Source organism: Dromaius novaehollandiae, chromosome 2, assembly GCF_036370855.1.
Source record: "Dromaius novaehollandiae isolate bDroNov1 chromosome 2, bDroNov1.hap1, whole genome shotgun sequence".
In the NCBI taxonomy this organism is placed as follows: domain Eukaryota; kingdom Metazoa; phylum Chordata; class Aves; order Casuariiformes; family Dromaiidae; genus Dromaius; species Dromaius novaehollandiae.
This window is the reverse complement of record NC_088099.1, coordinates 33,085,430-33,108,231: the sequence shown is the minus strand read 5'-3', so window position 1 is coordinate 33,108,231 and position 22,802 is coordinate 33,085,430. Positions and strand designations below refer to the sequence as shown.

General features: G+C 42.4%; 1 protein-coding gene across 3 annotated transcripts in view; it reads left to right on the top strand.

Annotated features, from left to right (window-relative positions):
* The window catches only part of LOC112983815 (ubiquitin-conjugating enzyme E2 E2), a 251,703-nt gene extending 248,906 nt beyond the window's left edge, over nt 1–2,797 (top strand). For 2 of the 3 annotated variants that reach the window (XM_064506212.1, XM_064506211.1), the window contains exon 6: nt 618–2,123. In XM_064506212.1, the coding sequence (XP_064362282.1) occupies nt 618–787 (170 nt within the window). In that variant the 3' untranslated portion in view covers nt 788–2,123. Of the gene's footprint in view, nt 1–617; nt 2,124–2,185 lie in introns of those variants that run through there. The other variant, XR_010387613.1, reaches the window with a different exon arrangement.
* Nucleotides 2,798–22,802: the final 20,005 nt, after the last annotated feature.

Sequence of the window (22,802 nt, the reverse complement as noted above, 5' to 3'; positions counted from 1 at the left end):
GTACCATCTGCCTCTTGCAGGTGTTCATCTGGAAGGAGGAGGGGAGGAGAAGGGCACCTGAGGGCACCAGAATTGAACAGGAAGTATTTTATAGGGCAACACACACTGTAGCAGCTGGTGCTGGTGGAAGAGGAAAGAGAAAGAACAGGTACCAATTCCTAGTCTGGAAAGATTAAGTTTACTCCACAGTTTCACTGAAACTGAGCAAATCTCTTGAGTACTCATCCTCTGGTTTGCTGGGGGGATTCAGGATAGGGGAGGTTCAGGGAAAGGATCCACAGGATTATGTGTGGGGAGAGGCAATTTTCAGGGTAAGTTTGGAGAGAAACTATGCGGTGAATGCCTTGTTTGTGTGTAAGTGGAAGTTTGGAGTAAGTATCTGTGGGTTGTGGGCTCAGTATTACGTAAGCTATGGCAAAATGCTGTTATCTCTCAGCAGGCACCACAAAGGTCTCATCCTTCTCTACTTATTCATGGTTAATCATTAATATTTTCCTGGAAGTGGAACCATAACGATTCTCACAGAACTACAAAGCCACATTTATAAAGGAAGATCTTATTCGTGAGTAGATGAAACAGTGACAGCAGTGAATGGTTTGCTCTCCTCTTTGCTGCAGAAATGCTGTTTCCTGCCCCTCCCATGAAAAGAATTTGCTGCGACGGTCCCGGAGCTGGCTGCACACCTACGGAAACCATGGGCCGCGACAGCATGCAAGCTCGTGACAGCAGCACCACCACCCGCCCCCAGTCTCACCTTCAGGGACAGCTGTTGGCCGGGAGAAGCTAGAGCTATTATACTTGCTGGACTCCCCTAACTGCCAGTGAGGCAGGGGAATGGGCATGCATTACAGTGTTTATTAGCTGTCCCTAGAAAGAGATCTGTGTCTGCGCCAGAGCAGGAAATCCAAAGCAGCAAGGTATTTCTGATGTTTTGAGGCAACCTCAGCCCAACACTAGGTAGGTCCAGCCGACATCTTGCCTGGTAGGTGCTCCTGCTATAATCATGCCTGTGGGTCTTGGAGCAGTCATGAAGCTGCTGAGGAATGCCACCACTGCTCCTTTCTGCACCCTCTGCATAACTATCACACTGAAGTCTTCTCTAAGGCCTGCAGAAGGTGCTGGGCCAGCTGTGCTGCTAACAGTGGCACCTCCATTCCCCATTGCCTTCAGAAGCAGTCAGGGGAATGGACAAACTTTGCAGCTACTTTGCAAGAAATAAAGCCAAGCAAGTCATGAAAGAGTTGCACCGGGCAGTGGGAGGAGAGAAGAAAAAGAAAACCACTCTTAGCTCCCCGTCTGCAAGCCGTCGCTGCACAAGAATGCAGTGCAGAGCTGGTGTGAGGAAAGAGATTATTGTTTCATGTGGTTGCCAGACAACCACCGATAAAATACATGATTGCAGCTGACCTTGTGATACCATATTACTACTTATATTTTCTTTAAAAGTACAGGAAACTCTGTCACCTAACCCTAATGAGACTGGTGGTGGAGAATCAAGCTCACAGCACACACGGGAGATACAAGGGCCAATGACTAGAGTATTACCTTTCAGCCACAGCTCTCCTCTTGTCTTCCTTTTCTGTCCAGCATCCTCTGGAACATACTATCTATGCTGTTTCACTGTAAAATATGCCCCTTCATCATCATCCACACAGTTTCCTAATCCCTCAGCCTGAACCATTGGGCTTTACTTTGCCTCCTCTCTGGAGCTACATATAATATTTGCAAAACTCTTGTTGCCACACAGACTCTAGGGAGGTGTATGATACAGGAACTGGCCACCTTTTTGGTGTTTCCCTATCAGTATGCTTCAGGCCTAATTAACTATCCACATTGCATGAGGCTCCACAGAGTTCTTGTTTTATTCAATATACTAAATTACATCAGTCTTTATTTCCTAGTGTGGACTTTCCATTTTTACCACTACATTTTTGTCTCAAGCACAGAATTAAAATACCCCAGATGCTAATGGCTGTTTATTGGGAATGTAGTAAGTGGGGAAACAGACTCAGAAATAAAATTGTGAACATTTATAGATAGGAGAGGGCAAAAGATATTGTCAGTTATTCCATGAGTACTGTATATATGTCTTATAATAATGTGTATAAAGTTGTATAAAGGTGGTACTGTCTTTGGGCACCTTGTCATCTTCAGTGCTAACTTCTTGTTTCCACTTGTTTTGGAGATGAAGGACAGAGAACAAGCATCATCTTAGTCCTGGTGAAAAGTGCAAAATTGACAGCCTTGAAAACAAGTACTTAAAACATATATGTGTCAAGCAGAGCAGAGACAGAAATACCCACCCAAGGTCTACTGCAAGGAGCTGCACAAGACTTCTTACCCTTGGGTAGAGAGAGCTACTGAAATGCTCCTCTGATCCTGGCTGCTTCAGATGCTGGAGAAGGTCCAAGGACAACACAGGAGAGTCCATCTCAGTTGCAACATGGGCCCGTGTAAGCCATTGCAAACATCGCAAGACCATATAGGCCACAGTCCTGGTTGGCTTCCCAAAGGTCAGTACTTGTGCCATTAGGTATTTTGTGGTAAGCCATGACTGAACTTCAGGAAAACCTATGAGTTCAATCACTACAGAGCTGAATTTTGCAGCAGCTTCATGAATACTTGTTTAAAATGATCTTGCCCTGTGCTATGTTTGCAAATGTATCAGACAATAAATTGCATAGCTGCTGCGCTGCCTCCCCACGGTTCCAGGGTCACCATGTGATATACAGACTGGTTGGACTGATTTCATTCCCAGGGGAGAAAAAGAAAAGAGAAAAATAAAATGATGACACAAGGCTCAACTAATAATTAATTTGAGGATTGAAATATAATTATTGCAGATTTTGTAGAAAACAAAGCAAATTGAATTTATTACATCAATGTAGGTTTTTTTTTTTTAACAGGCAATATGTTTGACATAGTACTTCAAGCCTTCTGTTTAAAAATTAGTACTGTACAATTTCCCCAGAGTATGCCTTACAATGGACTGGGAAACACGCTACTAAACTTTTAAAAAGTAGTAATCACTGTATGTTGTGGTACTGTGGGGCTTCGTGCATCAGCATTAGCATTGAGAGCATTCAGCATTCCAAATGAATGCTTTGGAAATAAATATAAAATCACTGCTAATAAAATTTAGATAAAGATGAGGAGGAGGACAGAGCACTCGTACAAACTGACCAGGATCTTAGCAATCCAGGATCATTCAAACAAAATGTGTTTCTATGCAGTGAAATGTAAAGTAATTCATTTAGCAATGTGGAATCGAGCAAAGCTACAGACTTCATCCTGTTAAAGAATGAGTCTGAAAAAGATTATAGTAGAAAAGCAATTCAACATGGACTCTAAAGGTGAGTCTGTGATAAAACATGACCAGTCTTACCCTGGGACTTTTAAACTGATGATTAGTGAGTAGGACTAAGGAAGTGATTTTACTGGATAGAACAGTGAGTAGGACTAAGGAAGTGATTTTACTGGATAGAACACTGTGGCAAGTGATAGTGGAATACAACATCTGGTTTTGGTGTCCACATGTTTAAAGGATATTTGAAACAGGAAAGAGCCTCCAAAAGGAGAAAAATCTTTGCAATAACAGATGTAAGAGCTTAGTGCTTTAGCTCATCAAAAAGAATATTGAGGGGACTGGCTTATAGCACATAAGTACCTTTTTCATAAGGAGAAAATAGAAGGTTTCTGGAATGTAGTAAAGAAAAGTAATAAGGACTAATGGCTGGAAACTAAAGCCAGACAAATTCAAATTAGAAAATTAAGGACCTTTTTTTATAGTGAAGGTGATCAACCACTGGAACACATGACCAAAGGAAGGGGTCATTCTCCATCTCATGACATCTTTGCATCAGGCTGTGCCTTAGCCAAATGCAAATTATTAGCCTCATTACAGATGTAACTGCATGGAATTTAATGGCCTGTGATGCACAGGAGGCTATACCAGATGATCTAATGATCCCTTTTCACCTTAACCTCTGTGCACCAATGAATAAAAGGAATGAATTCTCGTACTGCAGAGAGGTATTGCCAACCGGGAAAGGAGGAACTGGTGCTTTTGGCATCCAGAAAAGAGTGGAGAATGCTTCTAACAACCGGAAGCTTGTTCTGAAATTTTAGTAATAACATTAGAGGGAAAGAAATTAATTTATATTTTTGTGGCATTTCCCATGGCTAAATTCTTTCCTACCAGCAACCTCAGAAAACAGAAGGTTTCCTTATTTCCTTCCCTCTCAACATCTGCTTTGAAGACATCCCACAAGCAAGTCATCTGTAGATGTCTATTATTATCATCAGTCATAAATAGTTAATACTAAGCCCAGTTCAAAGTCCTTTAAAATTAGCAACAGTCACTCCTGAATTCTTGCAGTGGAAGTTTTATCAGGTTCACTGACATTCACGTAGTCGTTAGGCCATTTTATCGCACCTGCGCCCAGTAAGTAGCATACTCCTTAGCTACACGGGCTTAGATCTGCACACACACCTGGGAAGCCCATCTGCATTGCTTCAGACTCTACACTGTACATGTTCCTTTATAAACCAGCCAGAAGGTTTTTTTTAAATGACACATACGATTTTGTTATCCACTTCTGGAGCAAATTAGATTTTGTTAAGCTTTAGGTTATCCTGGAGAGAGAGAGTCTTTTCCATAACCAGAGGAGTAATGCCTTCCATCATGAAGTTCAATTTCACACTATCAACCAAATAGCTTTGTTTTTAAACACTAATTCAGCTGAAGACTTCCCTGTTTCCCCCCCAAAACAAGGGACAATATTGTACAAGATATGAAGGAAATTCATCACTACAGTTTTGAATTAGCCTCTATAACAAAAATATCTTTTTCCAGGATGTTAATTTTTTTCTCTCATACCTGCCTCCCTGCTTCATCAAATATAGCTTATTACCATCTATTTTATCAAACCTTGGAAACTTAGCCTTTAGGTACTCTAGAAGAAAATGTGTTTAAGCAAAGTAAAGGACTTGGGTGTGAAAGGCCATCTCTACTTCTGCTTATTTCCCTGGGAACGATGGATCAAATTTTCTCAGTGTTGGTAAGAGTTTATTGAGTTAAGTAATAACCACATTGAATATTGTACATTTGATGAGTTAGAAAAATATAATAGAGTCTCTATTCTGCAGCAGTCATTTTCTATTATCTGGCTGTTTTTATTATTATACTGTTCTTGCTTATAGCTGATGTGTGAAGAGGAAGTATCTACCGTTCTATGCACATTACTTCAGCATAGTACTGGTCCATACTTAACTCCCCTAGCCAGCACAGTAATATAATTAATAGTAATACTTGATATACTCTACAGGCAGAAAAATGTGTAACAGTGATAAATGTATTAGGCTCAAGAAGGGATTTACCTTACAGTAAGCTACCTGGGTGAAAAGACATGAGAATAGGATGGTAACAGGTAGATCTAGGGCATTTGGAGACTTCATTATGTAATAAAGTCTCCAGATAATAATGATATATTTATTTAACTGGTTTATGAGACTACATACCTATATACATATATACATACATACATATGTATATTTAATACATAAGGAATTTTTGTCCATTCAGAATGCAGGACACTACTTATTTTATTCTGTAATCAAGAAAGCCCTGTCAGTTTATCCATGATAAAAGAGTCTGAAATTTTACCAAGTTCTGGTCCATTCTAGGTAGACTAGCTACACTTTTCTTCTCTGTATTTTTTTCCAAAAAGCCCTATAGAAATGCATCACAGAGGCGTTAACTCCTACTGGGCCTATTTTTTCAGCTGGCAATGACAAGCTGTCACTACAGAGCAGACACTTTGGGAAAAAACATAACCTAGCAGAAAGGACAGAGAGTCCAGGAACTGGGAAACTCATCTTGAATTAGAAAACATGCGACGAATTGCCTGTCCTGCCGCTGATACCTCTTTGCCTTGAGACGACACAGGGAATTTCTCTTTAGTGTCTCTGGTCCCCCTCCAGTAGTTCTGTACCACACAGACATGTTGTGAGTCTCTTAGATCTGTTTGTAATGAGGAACCATATCGAGAGAGAGCTGAGCTTGATATGAGAGACAGTATCTGCCTTTATTAGGGGACAGATACTGCCTTGAAAAGCCAGGACATGGATCCCTGCTGTTAGGATATGAATACAAGGATTATTAAATGCGTGGGTGTCATAAGAGAAATAATAACACTGACCTCTAGTTTTCATCAGTCTTAATGTTGTTCCCTCATTATAACAAACTATTTACCCTTTGGCCTCATTTTATGCACATGGGAATCAGATTATTGCCTCATAAAACAAAGGAGCAGTGAGATTATCACTTAAGTAATGGCTCCAAACATACTGTTAGCACAGTGTCATGGACTGTTGCTATACAGCAGAGCAGTATAACTCCTTTCATTAGGGCACGGTCCCAGCGATGCAGGCAGTGGAGCAGGTAGAAATGTCACAGAGCGAGCAAGCACAGCTTCCCGTTCACCCTTGGAGCAGTCAATCCTCCGAATGTTATCCCTGGAACTTGTTAAACCTCAGAAAGCTCATATCCATTTAGAAGTGATAGCTGCTGCCTCCGCGCCAAATTGCTTTATCAGTTTTAGGTAGTCAATTTTTTTCCCCCAGTATTTGCTGATAAAATGTTTGCACACTTTTACATGGGGAAATACAGAGCACCGGGGGAAAAAAAAAGAAAAAAGGAGCCTTGATAATTTAAGAGCTGGCATTTCAGAACTAGAATGCCAAGCTTTTTAGATCTCATTGACGTTTAACCCTGGGGCTCTTCCTCCCTCTTGCTTTTTCTTAATGTTTAAAACAGGCAGAATGGTCCTGTGTTAAGGGTGTGTAGTCGGATACCTCTACTGGGGATTCTTGTGACCAGTTGAAAGCACACAGCAGTGACTGAAGTCTAGGGAGACAAGGATCTGTGGAAGTAATGCTGGCATTGTCTACACTTTCATTTCTCCTGTTCACTGGCCTCTCTCCTCCTCTGCATTCATTGTCACTATTACATTTATCTTGGGAGAGAGGCCATTGTAGGCTGCATATTTATTAATCATTCTTACCTGCTTTTCTTTTTGTTCTCTGCTCTGGTCCTTTTCAGTGCAGGGAGACAGAAATGCGGTAGCATATGATAGCAGAAGTACCTTACACAGCACTTTTTTTATCCACAGATCTCACAGTGCTCTATAAAGGTAAGTGCTAATATTACAATTATCATCCCTGTTTGTCAAATCAGAGAAGCAAGGTTAAGAGAGAAACCCAAGGGCACCCATCAAGCAAGTCATACAGGCTGGAAGGGACTCCACAGCTTCCATCCAGCATGTGCTTCTTAATCCGAGCATCTTGGTGGAAAGGTCTCTCTTGCCCTTAACCAGAGACATTTTTCATCAGCAGCAAGGTATTCTTTTTAACAGCGATGTTCTCTGGGAGCAGCAGAACTCCTTATGTTTGTGGGCAAGCCATCACAGTGGAATATTATCTGTGCTGCAGCAATAGAGTTATGTTGGTCTCCGGACTCTGCAAAACTCTGTCCCAATGACTGCTGCCTATACGTTCTAGTAGGGTGGATGGGTAGGCAGGCTGCAAAGGGTGTGTATGTGGGGGGGTGTCAGGAAATGAATATATTCATAAGGAGATTTAGAAGAGGTGATTAAACCCAAGTTCCTTAGCAATTACCTCTAAATGGCCTCCTGCCCAGAGCTGGGATCTGACCACCCTGGGTAGGCAGAACTTCCCCTGATTTTACAGACACAGGAGCAAAATTTTGATTTTCCTGAAAGTAGTGGTGTCTGCATAACATCACACTGCTGATTTTTATATCTCAATTTCGGCTTTGTTTATCTTCTGAGAACAGTTATAAAAATAAAATCCAGATTTTTTTAAAAGTGCTGATGGGGATGTGGGTCTGGATTTCTCAGGGATTAGGTAATGGGAGAGAGAGAATCTTTGGCTTTAAGTCACCCGTTCAACTGCAGTCAGGTCAGATGTGTGTTAGCATTTATATTGTCCACTATCTCACGTACTGGGAAGCTGGTGGTCTTATACTGATGCATAGCTCAAAAGGATCATTTTACTAGCAATGTGAAGAGGATTTATTTGCAGCATGACTGAGGAGTACATGAGCAGGGAAAATCAAGCAGACCTGAAGCCTTTGGGCTGAGCCAGGATTTCAGTACACTGGAGGATGCTGTGGATAATGCTGACCATGCTGCACATCTCTTGGAGGTAATGGACCTAGGGCAAAAGCCTTCAGTGCAATCAGTCTAGCACCTTCTCAAAGATGGTATCACCACTTCGAAGATGATTTAAAGCATTAGTATTGTTTTCCTTTGATAATTAAAAGTTCAAGTAGATTCAAGATTTAACTTACCCTTTTTTGGCTCATATCAGCATATGAACTCCATGCAATTTTGTAGATTATCTCCACTGAAAATATTCTGTGGTTTCTCTTTTTCGCTCCTGATGTAAGTACAATATCAATAACCCAGCACTTGCAGCCACTGCCAGAGCCTTGGACACTTGTGAGGGGAACTGTGAATTAAAAGTGGATTTGAAAAGGAAAAAATATCTGCCTTAATGGTACCATTGTAAATGATTATATTTGGTAATGGACTTGCAAATGAAGTTTAAACATTAATCTAAGAGCTCAATTAAGTAAGGTATTATAGTGCAGCAGAGGTTTCTTCCATTCCCCAAGCAAGTTAAAAAAAAACCTTGGAAATGAAGACAAAATCAGCTTCTCTTCTTTCTTGTCTTTCGAGAGTTTTAGTGGAGGTTGTTACTGAATTAATGAAATATTATTGATTCACATATCCTTTCTAATAAGAGAAATGGAAGGGGATATCTGTTTTGTTTCCTACAGCAGTGTCCTACTGCAACTAGAGACACCACTGCATCTCCACAGTCTTGAAAATCTCCAAGCTAATCAGACCTTCCTGGAGGTCACCTGGTCACTGGAGACACATTAGCAAGCCATCTGACTTTTTTGAATAAACTAAGATTTCACTTTTCACTGGGAGTCACACGGTACACTGCTCAATATGATCAAGTTACTGGACCTCATAGTGCTTGCTCACAAAGGTTCAAATTCAAAACAGCACTTAACTTCATGTTTAAATGGGAATTAAGCACATTATTAAAGTTAAGTGTGTGCTTAAGTACTGTTCTAAATAGAAACACTTTCCTGAATCCTGAATAGCGGCAAAGAGTAATTTCTTCCACCGCCAGCGTTACAGGGTGGAAGGCTATAACCTACATTATGCAGGAGGTCAGACTGGATGGTTGGCTGTAGTGGTCCTTTTTGGACTTCCAGTCTGTGCACAGGACACATCGTTGATCAAATACCAACTTTCCAACTGGACTGCGTCCAGCACAAGCTGACTGTGTTTAGAATTATAAGAAGGAAATACAGCCAGTCTGGGGTAATTAAACACAGGGTAGATTTTTTCCGTTCACAAGCCCCAGCCATCGATGTTTTGGATAACCTGTTCTATTACAAAGCTATCTTGCTACAATGTATTTGTATAGTTCTTTATTCTGCTCATTCTATTAAGGTTGCTCTAAAATTATTCCACTGAGTATTGCCAGCAGCTCTGAGACCATTAGCACACAGTATTAAGTAGAAATGAATAAAGACTTGGCTAAAATAACACATGGCGACTCACTTAAAAAGGCACTGTCAAGACATTTTATACACCTTTCCTTTCACTCTCCATTGTTTCTAATATTTCTCTGAGAAGCCTGAATATACTTGATTCTTCCTACTACCATTTGATCCCTTACACTGTGCAAATAGAGTTTGTCTTCAATGGCAGTGCAAATGAGCCTGGCTATCTCCTCTTAACACCTCAGCTTGCATAGTCTGCTGTTGTGCTGGAACATCTTTGTTGTGCATTAGCAGTAGACTGTCAGCCCACATCTGAAGGAGATGGTTTGGGAGGCTACATCAAGCTGCTCAGTGCTCGCCCCTCTGCATAAGCCCAGCTGAAGCTGCAAGGCTTGCATACCTGAGGCGGTGTCAGTGCTGTTGTCCCACTGATGAATGGTCACAGCAGCAGGACAGCTGTCCTGATCAGGTTGTCCTCACTGCAGTAGTTGAAGAATGTATTCATTACCTGTTCTTCTGTGCTCATACAATGAAGGAAACACCTGAAGTGCAGATTTGGTAGGCCCTATAAAATAATGATTGTGAGACTTTTAAATATAAATTCTTGGCAAGTAATACATATTTGCACTCAGGCATTAAAATGCCTTCACATTAAACAAAGAAAGGAGATTCTGAGTTCATAGAAGAATGCAGCTGTCCACTTTCTGGGCAAAGAGCAGGCTTCCCACAAAAAAAGCTGTCAGTAACATACATTAGCCCCAGATGTACCTGGTGATGCCTTACAATAAAATACATTCTTCAACTACTGCAGTGAGGACAACCTGAGCAGGACAACCATTCTGCTGCTGTGACCATTTGTCAGTGGGATGACAGCTCTGACACCGCCTCAGATACGCAAGCCTTGCAGCTTCCGCCAGGCTCATGCTGGGCGGTGAGCACTGAGCAGCTCAGTGTAGCCTCCCAAACCATCTCCTTCAGATGTGGGCTGACAGTCTCAGTTGCACCACTTTGTGTGTGCTACAAGTCTTCCTTGGGTAGTGCTTTGAAGCAGGAAATTGCTTGCCTTTTCCCCCCCACCTTATTGCACTCTGTTGCTTTTGCAACACATCCATCATAGTTCTTCCCTCCCCCTCTCCCTGTCATTTGGCTGCCTCCAGAAGCAAGGAGTGTGGAGCCAAGCGACTACATTGCCGATTCAGTTCTCTCAGAAGTAGCACCAGCACTCTTCCAGCTTTAATTACACAAAAAACTTTGTTTAGAAATGTGGGGGCTTTTTATAAGCCCTCAGGTCAGATTCTCATCTATGCTGGCATCAGTCAGGAGGATCTCAACAAGAGCCATGAAATCTGGTTTAAAATATAGCCTTAATTCCTTTCCAAGTCTCCTGTCTAACAGAGTGTAGATGCCACTACAGAACAGTTGCCTGTCAGCAGCCAAACCAAAACTGTGCTGGAAGTAGTTGCTAGAACCAGATATTAAAAATCTGCTTCCAGCAGTGTGGAGGCTGTCTCCTCCACCATCCACTCTCCTCTTTCTCCTCTTCCCCTCACCCAGACCTGGAACCATCCAGAAGTGACAGTTGTTAGTGACAGCACCCATCTCTGTGAGAAAAATATCAAAATGCAGCCCATGTGTATCCCAGGGAAGAAAACTTGAATTTCCTGAATTCAGCAACAGCAAGCATCCAGGGCAACTTAGATTCCCCGACGTCTGTGGGGATCATTCCCATCATGCTTCACAGATCCACTGAGAGGATGTCTATCTACCAGCATTACTCCAGCCATCTTTAAAGAGAAATGCAACACCAGCACTGTGCAACATTTCTTGACAGTGTATGGCAAAAATGAGAAGCGGAAATTAGACTTCTTTTTTCCAAAGATCATTGGCACTCCTTTACCACCAATTCTACCCAAAGCATTGTGTGGTACAGCCCCAAGAGAGCCTTGCTTGAAGAACAGGTCTCCCAAAGTAAATTACTCTGAATGTCCTTTCTTCCAGTTTTTTCCAGATTTGACAATTTCCTTGGTGTGAGAATCCCTCCTTCCATTCTCATGAACCTGTGGATGAGTATTGCTCAGTCTCTACTTTCCTTCAGCCTGTTTTCTGTGGCAGGAATTAGAGTCTTCTAAGCAAAGATCTCTCCAGAAGTCTTCTATCAAGAATTCAGTCCTACTATGATGGTATTTAAGGGATTATATAAAAAATGAACTTGTGTTTCCCTAAGGCTCTGGGTTCTCAAAACACTGGTCCTCATCTTCAGCTGATGCAAATCTGTGTACTTCCACCAGCTTTGATATACTTGAAGTGATTTGGCCCGCCAGGGTCTTGTCTGTTATATTTCCTTTGAACTACCCTTCTGTTGGCTATTTCGCTCAGAAACAGAGCTCACACTCCTGCCTGCATTATGGGGGCCCAACAAATAGCCACCTATGAAATGGGAGATTTGACCCATCCCTCTGCAAGCTTTTGGCCTGTGGTAAAAGTGAGGAAGGATGACTGAAGAGTTGGATACCTTAAGTGAGGTATTACAGAGCAGCTGATGCAAGGCATCTTGTTAGTGGGACTAAATGTGTCTGAGCCCTTTCCTATTCTTGTGGTGCTTTTGAGACAATGTTGTTAAGATTTATTTTCACATATTTGATTCAGGCCATACTTACAGAGTTGAATTTTGTCTCCATACCTGTATTGTTTATGTGTGCATGCATGTGTATTTATATACATATATATGTAATAGGCATATTCCTTTAGTTGGCTGCTTTTCAGATTGAAGACACAAAAAGTCGACAGTTTTATAATGCTCTACTAATATTCACAGACCTTTCCAGCCTCCACATGATAAGTGCTCCCTGTTTTGTGTAAGATCAGGCTACAGGGCCTGCTGCCTCATAATGGTGCCTCATAACAGTGAGTATTGAAGATGGACATCACATTAGACTTAAAAATTGCAGCCAATAATCACAGCCCAAAGCATATCTCTGACATAAGCATAAACATTGCTCATTATATGTTATGGGAGAGAAATCTAAAAATCTTGCTTGATCTCTCATTGAAGTAGTAAACAGCATAGCCAAAGCACCTGCTACAAACAGCTCTGTAAATCTTTCTATAAAGGCATGACATCCAGCATTGAAGAATTAACTTGTCATCTTGTTCTAAACCAAGTCTAAACTTTTTCTGTGGTGCTAAGCCATGAGAGCCTATCTGATACCTCAGTAATTCTCCATAAAGCTGGAAATCACAGCTGCTTCCACAAGTCAATACTTGATAAAAAACGTGATGCCTTCATCCTTTCATAGGCAGATCTCCTGCTGAAGCCAATGAGAATGGCATCTGTATCAACAGTCACTCTGGCCCTTCAAAACAAAGAATCTGTGTGCAGTTTTTGATTCAGCTGCCAACAGGGACTTGCTTCTATGGGAGATGTTCTTGAAAGAAAAATATAAATCACACTAGTGCTTTTGCTGGTTACATCAGTACAAAATCTGTGTGCAGACAAGGCCAAAGGTTTAGGATTCAAAATATTCCTGTTGGATGGTATTAGTTAACTGGAAATAAATTAGTATATTCAAAACTCCAGTCCAGACAAGATAAACTGTACTTTAGCACTCACTAAGCTGAAGAAATTAAAGACTTGCAGGCGTGGCTAGGCTTCAGTTCAGCATACATCTCTGTGAAAGAGAGCAGACAGTCATGCATTGCTCTGCCTGCACTCCAAGCCAGCCAGACATGAGGCAGCCAAGAAGTTCTATTTAAGCATGTGTGTTGGATCCAGTGTGTCATCTGTGCTCTTGATTGGTTTTCCATTTCCAGTCTTGGAGGATCTTCTCATCCATACATGGATTAATTATGTGTCACATGCCCTTTTGCAATCAGGAAGTAATATCAGCATTTTCCTGCAGCTATAGAAACACCTTCACATTGATATCGTCTTGTATGCAAGCACCTTTTACTACAGCTGAACTGGAAAACTGAGGAGGGGAATAAACTTACTAGAAATATTTCTTAGATTTTCTTATTGTGAGCTAAGGACTTATATTTAAAATAATTAAGCCAAAATGTCACATACATATGTCACATAGTGCTCCTAAATCTATACTGATCACCTAAAAATGACCAGCTAGTATGATACACTAAGTTTCTATTACAGCTTCAATACTCAGCACTTTTGAAAATCAGGCCACTTGATTTAGGTAGCTAATCAGGCACATTTGAAATGGTTTGCCTTAATTAGTTCCCCAAAGTTACATAGATTATTAGAAAAATAACTAAAGAAGCATTTTTATTCAGGAGGCAAAACATTATGCAGTGTTAAACTGTTAAGCACAGTTTGCATGAAACGTGATGTGCACACACAACTGCCTCTGTTTGAACTTTACAGCCATTCTATATAACATACTGGCAATAATTTTCACCTTGTAGTACTCAGCAGGCTTCTCTTGCTTTGGGGAATATTAGATGAATTCTTCTGTAAGTAAAATGACAACTGCAAATGAGTGGTAAGATTGTATAGCTGAGTGGATAAAATACTTTAAATTACAGCACTATGATAAAGACACCACTGTAAAGGTTACAAATCATTTTTCATTTTAAGGTCAGTGTTGATGATTCCACTAACATTTTTAGATGGGCTTAAGAACCAGGTTCATTCTGTTTTAAATGTGTCACAGATCTGTATAAAGCTTTGTGTGCATACAGCGAACTCTGCTCCTGTTCCATGGCAAGGGAAGATACAACCCTCTGTCTGGGAGAGCTCCTTGGGATATTCTTTAATTTGACTCTAAATATCTTGAACCCAATCTAGATTCTTCCTCCTCAAGCTGAAGTGGTAGGCCTTTTTTTTTCTAATCATAGGCTCAACTTGCAGTAATAAAGAGGCTCACAAGCTCGCAGATAGGAGGAAGATATTTAACCTTTGATTTACATCTCATGCAAGATGGCTGGATTTCAAATTTGGGAATTTGCATGGAAATCATATGGGAGAATTACGCAGGTACTTAGGATCCTGTAAAATAAATCTCTCTCAAATGTATCACTACAGTATTAGGAGATCAGCCTTCTATAGGGCTATTTGTCTGCACTAGAAAAAATAATGTCTATTTTAAAGGCTGGCTCATTGGCAATGCTGCACCACTGGTGTAGACAGGACTTGGTCTTATCATTCTGTCATGAAAACCTGCTCTCACTGCTGCTGTGAAAGCAGTACAAGTTTTCCTTGTGGCTTAGTTCCATAAAAGCTGATGTTAGTTTTGTCATGACAAATGCAATCTGAAAGCTGTGATTTCCTCTGCGTTCTTAGGCAGAAATGACTCCAGGAAGGTGCTTTGACGGGTTGCGAATTTTTCCCAGATTCTGCCCTCAGTTGGCTTCTCCAAGATAAGAGTGAAAAAAGTGAGTGAAAATTTCTCTTAGTGGTAGTGCCCCCTCATCGTGTCAAAGACGAATTTTTCAGGGAAGCATCTTAACTTCATGAATCTTCACGTTAACTACAGCTGAGCTTTGCATCAGGCCTAAAGGTTGGGCAGAAACTTTGTGCACTTTGAGCCAAATTCTGTCCCTTCAGCTCCACGTAATGCCCCAGACTTGGATATCCTTCTCCTGAATTCACACCGATGTAATGAAAGAAGAGAGCCTGGTCCTTTGGTCTTGTGATTTTATGATGATACTGGTTAAATGTGACTGATCCTTTTTTTTTTGTTTCATTTTTGGAAACAAAGACTTTTCCTCTGGCATGGCACTGATCCGTCCATGAGGTCTTCTTGTAGATATACAGCTAAATTCAGTATTCATGTAAGCAGATACAACCCTATTTACCTCAGCTGAATTGTGGAGCCTACACCAGCAATGAACTTGCCCTGGTCTTTTAGAACGAGGAAGTTATTTATCGTTTGAAGTATCTTATTCATTGCTGTTAGTGCCATAAATATGTACTAAGATTCACCTGATCCATTACTTTTGGAGTGGCAGCTGCATTGTCTCTAAACTCCACTTGCAAATCGCTGAATAGGTACTGGCTCACGGCAAGTTGATTTATGCCATTGCCAGCACTCCTCCATTTAATCCTCTGCCCTAATCCTTCTCTTAACCTCCATGCAGAGCCCCAGATAAAACCTGCCCTCCCTCCCCTTCTTCCTTCCCATGGGGAATCTGAGAAGGGACAAACAGGTACCACAGCTCGAGTGATTATTTTGCAGCGTTGCTAAACAATTCTCTTATTAACGCTGGGGTTTTTGGCCAGGCCTCGACCGGGAGCCGGGAAGGAGGTGAGCAGCGGGTCTGCCCCCCAGCCCCGCTCCCTTTGCAGTGCTGGGGCTGCCCTGCACCAGCACCAGTAGCCTGCCTGGGGAAGGAGCAGGCAAGGCAACCTGCCGCCCCCGCAGCTGCCCTCTGCTGCTAACCTGGGGCTGGCCCGGGGGCGTGCAGGCAGGACAGCATGGGGTTGCGCTTGCCGCCCTCCCCCAGTGCGCTGCGAGCTCCCCCTCCTGTCCCACGGGATGGCCGCCAGGAGCACCACCCGCGTTACCTGAGTGCAGCACATGCAGGCCGCGGAGCCACCGCCATGTTAGGGGGTAACATGAGCTGCCTTATGGTCACGGGGTGCGCTCGCAGGGCAGGAGCCAGACCCCGGGACAGCCGAGCCTGACCGTGCCCCTCCGGGCCGTATCCAGGGACACTGTCGCATTGCGGGGATGGGGCTAGGCAGCGGGACACCATGCGCAGAGGCTGCAGTGGAGCTGGCTGCTGCCGAGGAAACAGCTGAGGGCCCCAGGTGCTGCTGGCCCACCTGCCTGGTGGTCAGGAGCCCCCAGCTCCTACAGGACCCCACCGTGCCTCCCCACCCGGCTACTCAGCGCTGCAGGGAGCTTTCCTCCGGCAGGACCACCCACAGAGGCTCCAGGCTCTGGTATGGACACCTGGGTGACCCGCACCCCTCTCATAGCAAGCTGCCAGCTACCTGGCATGACTTCAAAGGCCCTATGATGGATATGACTTCAAATGTCCTACGATAGGCATGATTTCAAAGGCCCTATGATGGACATGACTTCGAAGGTCTTACAGCTGGTGTGACTTTGAACATCCTACAATGGACATGACTTCAAAGGTCCTACAGTTGGCATTGCCTTTGAAGGTCCACTGCAGTTGGCATGACTTTGAAGGTCCTATGGTTGGTGTGACTTCGGAGGTCCTATGGCTGGCATTGCCTTCAAAGGTCCTATGGTTGGCATGACTTTGAAGGTACTACAGCTGGCATGACTTTGAAGGTCCTGTGATGGGTGTCACTTCGAAGTACCTACAGTTGGTGTGACTTCAAAGGCCCTATGGTTGGCATTGCCTTCGGAGGCTCTACTGATGAGCACGAGTGACAATGACACAACCGCACCTGGAGCAAAGGTGGCCTTGGCCTCTGAGAAGAAGAGGCCAAGCAGCAGTGGGTAAGGTTCAGCAGTCCCAATGTCACACTGGAGGGAGCACCATCTACAGTTTTACTCTGGCTTTGCTAGGCTTGGCCCCCAGTAGCTTTGTGTTGTGGAGTTGCAGCTGGGATAGCGTTTGCCCGACAGGACAGTATGTGCACCTACCTCACTGTGCTCATGCAAACACTTAGCAAAAGCAGGAGGCCAGCTGTGGTGGTTTAGCTACATGACTGGGGGTTATTCACTGAAGGGAAGAAAACTCAGGAGAGGTGTGGGACACTGCCAAGAAAGGTCATGATTTTAGTGAGAGGGATGAGTTTAAAAAACAGCAGCCAACTGACATAGTGGGAGTTTTGGCTGAGTAAAAGCTTTGAGATTTGGCCCATTTGCACATACCATTTTATGCATTTTAGAGGACACAGTCTATCACTCAAAAACTAGCGTGTCAGAAAGCAAAGCAGCTTTATATTGTACACTAGAGCCTTCATGGTCTAGGATGATAAAATTGTCTGGCACTGTACAATGCTAGCCTTTGCCAGGACATCACTTATTTTAAACAATTGCATCTTTAAGAATGAAATAAATGCTAAAATTACAAGAAAATCCCTTGTTCCTTTGCTATCTCTGTATCATCCCTTGTAATGGTTTAACATAAAGGCTTGGGATCTAGTAAGGAGAAAGCAGAATTTTTCGGATCCTGTAACGCTGCCCCTGAGGCACAAACGAAAAGTGAATACAGAATAGTGTTGAAAGAGGACACCACATGCATTGTAGTCAGAAGACTTTGCTCAGGCTTTCCCTATCTACGTTTTATAGATGTAGCATGTATTTATACAGCAGGAGGATGACTGCACAGTATACTCCAGGCATGAGGGATGAGGAGGACAGATCCGAAGTGCATTTGCTGTGGGTGCTGCTTACAGAGGGTCTCAGGAGCCTTTTAAGGAGGAGTGAGGTTTTCTAAGTGAAAGCTCTGCTGTGAAATGATCACCAGCCAGTGTTGCCAGACAACACACAATCATTGAAGCCTACCGTTAGGTTTGATGTGTTTTAAAGCCCAATCACCCAGTGAAGCTGAGCAGAACAAGTCCAGAAGTGTCCTTTCATTCTTTCTCAGAGGCAGGGTGTACTCTGGAGCAACTCTGAATGAGCTCCTTGACATGTGTAGCTGTTCTCTTGTTTACAAAGCACAGCCAACACTCATTTGGAAGGAGCAGAGAAGGGAAAATAGAATTGAGGCCTCCGTTGAATGTGGACTGAGTGCTGTAGGTAAAATGGTTCAAGAGGAGCATCACTTAGGGTGAAAGAGAACCCAAGCAGAGGGCAATTTTGCCTGTGTCCTTCTGCTGCTTCCCCTTCTTGGGAGGCCCTGGAAGTGCCTGGAGGATGGTCTAAGCAATTGGGCTAGGGCGGGGAGGCGAGAGAGGGGTGTTGACACACAAGGAAAGAGGCTGGGGAGTGAGGCTTACCTCTGGAGCTGAAGTCATTCATTAAAGCTGAGCATAGGGTACAATGAGTCAAGAAACTGTTCATTTAAGATTGGGGGTGGGAGTGAAAAGAATTTAGTACATTACTTGTGAGCTTTCCCCAAATCCTAAGCAAAAGTCAGAGAGAGAGCGATGTGTGTTTTCAGTGTTTGCAGCCCAGCCAGGGAATTCTGGCACAGCTCAGGTACCACAGGGTAGAAGTTTTCCAAAAAATCCTACTTCAGTCCTCCCCCCTCCCATCTCTAAAACCCAGAAAGACCATTCATAGGGCCCTATAGACTGTGGAGCACAGTTAGACCATAGGACAAAACACATTTGTTCTTCTGAGCAGAGACAGTCTCTGTGCATGTGCCTGGATGCAAAGTATTATGGGCTGGAGCATGAGCATTCAGCTGGGAGCTGAGAGGTGCATATACGAGGCAGGGCAGAATGAGACCATCGTATAGGCAGAGAGGAATAGAGCTTTACACCACTGTTTTAACTCTTCCCAAATCAGGGATAGGGTGGCCAGTTTAGACCAGCCATAGCTGTCACTGGGCAGTTGTGGTGGGTGGAGGTGCTAGCATGTACCCCATATGCCTTTTCCCCTCTTCCTCCTCTCCAGTCCCATCCACACATGCTGCTAGCACATCCGGTACACCAGGGGCCAGGAGCCAGGAGGGAGTGACAGCTAAAAATCTCCCGCTTGTGAGCTGCTTCAAAACACCTTTGTGCCACAAGGCTACTGCGAAGTATTCATAGTGTGAGCCAGACCCTTCCTCTTAGTCAGAACTCTACATGAGGTAAGTTTGTTGGTTTCGGTCAGACGCTCTGTTACTTATTACAGTTTCTAAAATTAAACCAGAGTTTTAATCTTAGAAATAAGTGATGGGGAAGCCTTCCAGCCGTCAAAGTGAAATTTGACTCAAAAGGGAAAAAAGAACCCAGTTGTTCATAGGCAGCCTCAGAAATCAAAGAAGCCAGAATCTCCACTTCCCCAGTCACCACCTTCGCCAGCGCTGCCTTGGCACCAGACTTGTCTCCTGAAAATGTGAGTGGGTGGAGTTTTATTTGCAGGCTGTAGGGAGTTCCTGAGCTGACATGCTGCCAGATTCATGCTCTGTTAACTGTTGCTTTCACTGTCAGTTGCTGAGATTATAACAGGGGCATGTTTAATAACATGGGGGCAAAAATTAAAAAGAAACCATTAGATTGAGCAGCAACCCTGGGACAATTTGTAAGTCACAGTTAAGAGAGAGATACCTGGAAGATTTGCCAGGTTCAAAGGTCTTCATTATTAATGTTCCAGTAGCTGACTTGATGGATTGGTTCTAGTCTGTGTCCCGTTACTCCTTCCATCTTCTTTCCTAAAGATAAATGCAAAAGACAAATCTCTGTATGGGGGAATAGAATCTGTAATAGATTATTTCTTATTACATAGAAATTGGTTAATAATATACTAATTCAATTTCAGTGTTTCATCCTTCATTTCAATTAATCTTTAGAATATAAAATAAATGCTGTTCTTTGTTCTTCCAATGCTAATGAAGAAAGAAACTAATGAGAAGACCTGACCTTGATACCTGTCTAAAGATAATTTACCTGCATAGGAGTTAATTTTATTTTTTTCTCTTATTTACTTCTACCTCTTAAACACAAAATCCATCCATAAAACTGTAAGCTGTGCAAGCTGGTTATGAGCACAATTTGCAAGTGTGTTACACAAGTTTTACTCTAGTAAAATTCCATTTCTTGGCACAGCAGTACAAAAATCACAAATCCCTATATTCTTCCATTCTGTAGATAGATATTTGTACAAATACCTTATACTTACTTAAATAAAACAAGATATATGAACTTCTATACAGTGATTCAAGCTGCTGTCTACCACTCTGGAACTGTGCTTTAAGATTTAGCAGATGTAGAGAGTGATTTGTTTCTCACAAATTGTATCTGTGGCTCTGTGGCCATAATGCCTTTCAAGGAGATTTTTTTTTAATCACATCTGTCAGGAATTACAAAAGTATAATCAATCCAGCCTCCTGACATCCCTTCTAGCCCTGTTTCCTGTAATTCTATTACCTGTTGTTTCTTACTGTCCTCCTGTCCTGTTTCTACCCTATCTCCCCCATCAACACTCTGAGAAATGTTTTCAGCCCTGCCTATAACAGTGTACTCAGAATGCATGGGAGTCTGTGACTGATGGATTCCTGTCTGCCAATACACAGGTGTGAATTAGGAAACCAATTCAGATTCAAGCCAACAGACTTTTGTTCTTGCAGTGTGTTGTGTCATCAATGGCAAGGGATAGGACGTAAACACCGAGGGCACTAAATGACGCGTTCTAGTGTTCAGATGCTTTTTGCCAAGTGTGATTTCACACCTTGGGGAGCACAACAAAATCTGTCAACAAAACTCCAAACAGCAACATTTCCATGTTTTACTTACCATGGAGTCCTTTTTCTTAAAAGAAAAATTATGGTAGTAGTGCATAGTCAAATTTGATAAGCTTATTCAAAGTAATTACCACTGATATATGCAAAAAGGAGCCTTCCTTTCCAGACCCATAGGCTTGCTTAAGTTTGTCTCATTACAGAAAAACAGTAGTGCATTAAGCCATTTAATAGAGAGACCTGAATCTTGCCCTTGCAGTGAAGGGGGGCGGGGGGGCGAAGGTGCTGTTCAGTGTGGGCTCTGCTCTGAGAAATCACACTAGTCAGGATGGGACTCCTCACAGCACGCTGAGATTTGGCATCCCTTTTCCTATGAACGAGAGGGCTAAGATCTGCATCTAGCTAGAGTTTGCTTCTGAGGGCTGAATAAGTGATCATGAGCTGGAAGGCTATATTCAGGTTTGCTGCAGGCCAGTGCTCATGAGCTTTTTGTCTTTGTACAGGGGCAGGAAATTCCCTGTGTGTCTTATTCTCTACTTTGCCCTTGTACACAAGAGAGGGAAGGGCTTGGTGTATAAAGTTTACTTTACAGATTCCTAATTCTGTTAAGCAAACATATCTACACACCACAGAGCAGACCCCCAAACATATTAGAATTATGAATTGTCCCGGATCTTTGGCAGTAGGGAAGTAAGATTTTTCCAAATGACTGAGTAAATTGATACCTCCAAAAGCACAACAAACTGATCTATTGGTCTTGACTCTGAACTCTCTTTATTCTGGTGTAAATCTGGAGTAACCCTGCTGAAGTCAACAGAATTATGCCAAGGCAAAATTGGAATCCATCTCTTTGCTTTTTTCTTTTACTATGCTAGTTAATCCCATAGCTGCAAAGAAACTGAAAAATCTATATATACAAACTTCATTGGCCAGGCTATCTTATTGTGAAACCTACAGTATATCCATCCCAACCTTATAAAAAATCATTTAAGTGTGACTGTGTCCTCTCTCTTGCTTTTCTGATAAGCAGAGAGGAAGAGCTGCCAATAGTATAGAAACTACAAGACAGGAAAATAATATTTCACAGTAGGCGAAAAAAACATCAACTGAATGGAGATCAAGGCAGCTAAATTAAAGAAGCTCACAATACCTGAGTAACACCGCCACAATACAGCACGTGGATGCAACTGAGACATTAAGGCAGCTAAAGTATTCTCCTGATGGCAATCTTGGAGTTGCAGAAAGCAGCAGTATCTCCAGTAATGAGTTTCTTACCAAAAATCTGCTCCTATCCATTGGCTTGGCTTGAAATAGATTAAACTAGTGGAAAGAATCTTATTGACTTCAGCAGTCAGTGTGTGAGGCCTGATGAGTTTAAATAAAACCTAAACTGGTGAAATACTGTTGTGATAAATGAACCTGCAATTTCCCAGACTGCAGATGACTGTATTGTATTGTTTGTCCTGTGTGACACTGTATACTTAAAAGGATGGTGTCATCTTTCTATGATACCAACAAAAAATAGATGGGCACATTCTGAGGTTAGCAAATGTTTAAAACAAATAATTGTGGCAGAATTTAGAAGTGGTATTAGAGACATCTCTCTGCTATTTGTAAAATCTCAGGTTTCCCTTCCAACAGTCCTAGGAAAAATGGCAATATTCCATTTCATTAGTAGCTGTTTTAAAAAATCATATGAATATGCCTCTTACATCAGCCTGCTCTGTAAAGACTGACTGTGACTTGTAGTTTCTATACATAAATTCTGAAATTTGAAATGTAAATCTCATTTTTGAGGGCATAGCAATTTATGTGCAAATTTTCAGAGAGCAAGTGAAAAAGGTCTGCCTGTCCTGACAATACCTGGTGGAGGAAGGACTCCTTGACATCTGTTGTTCAGTGCCCTTTTCTTTTCAACCACAGT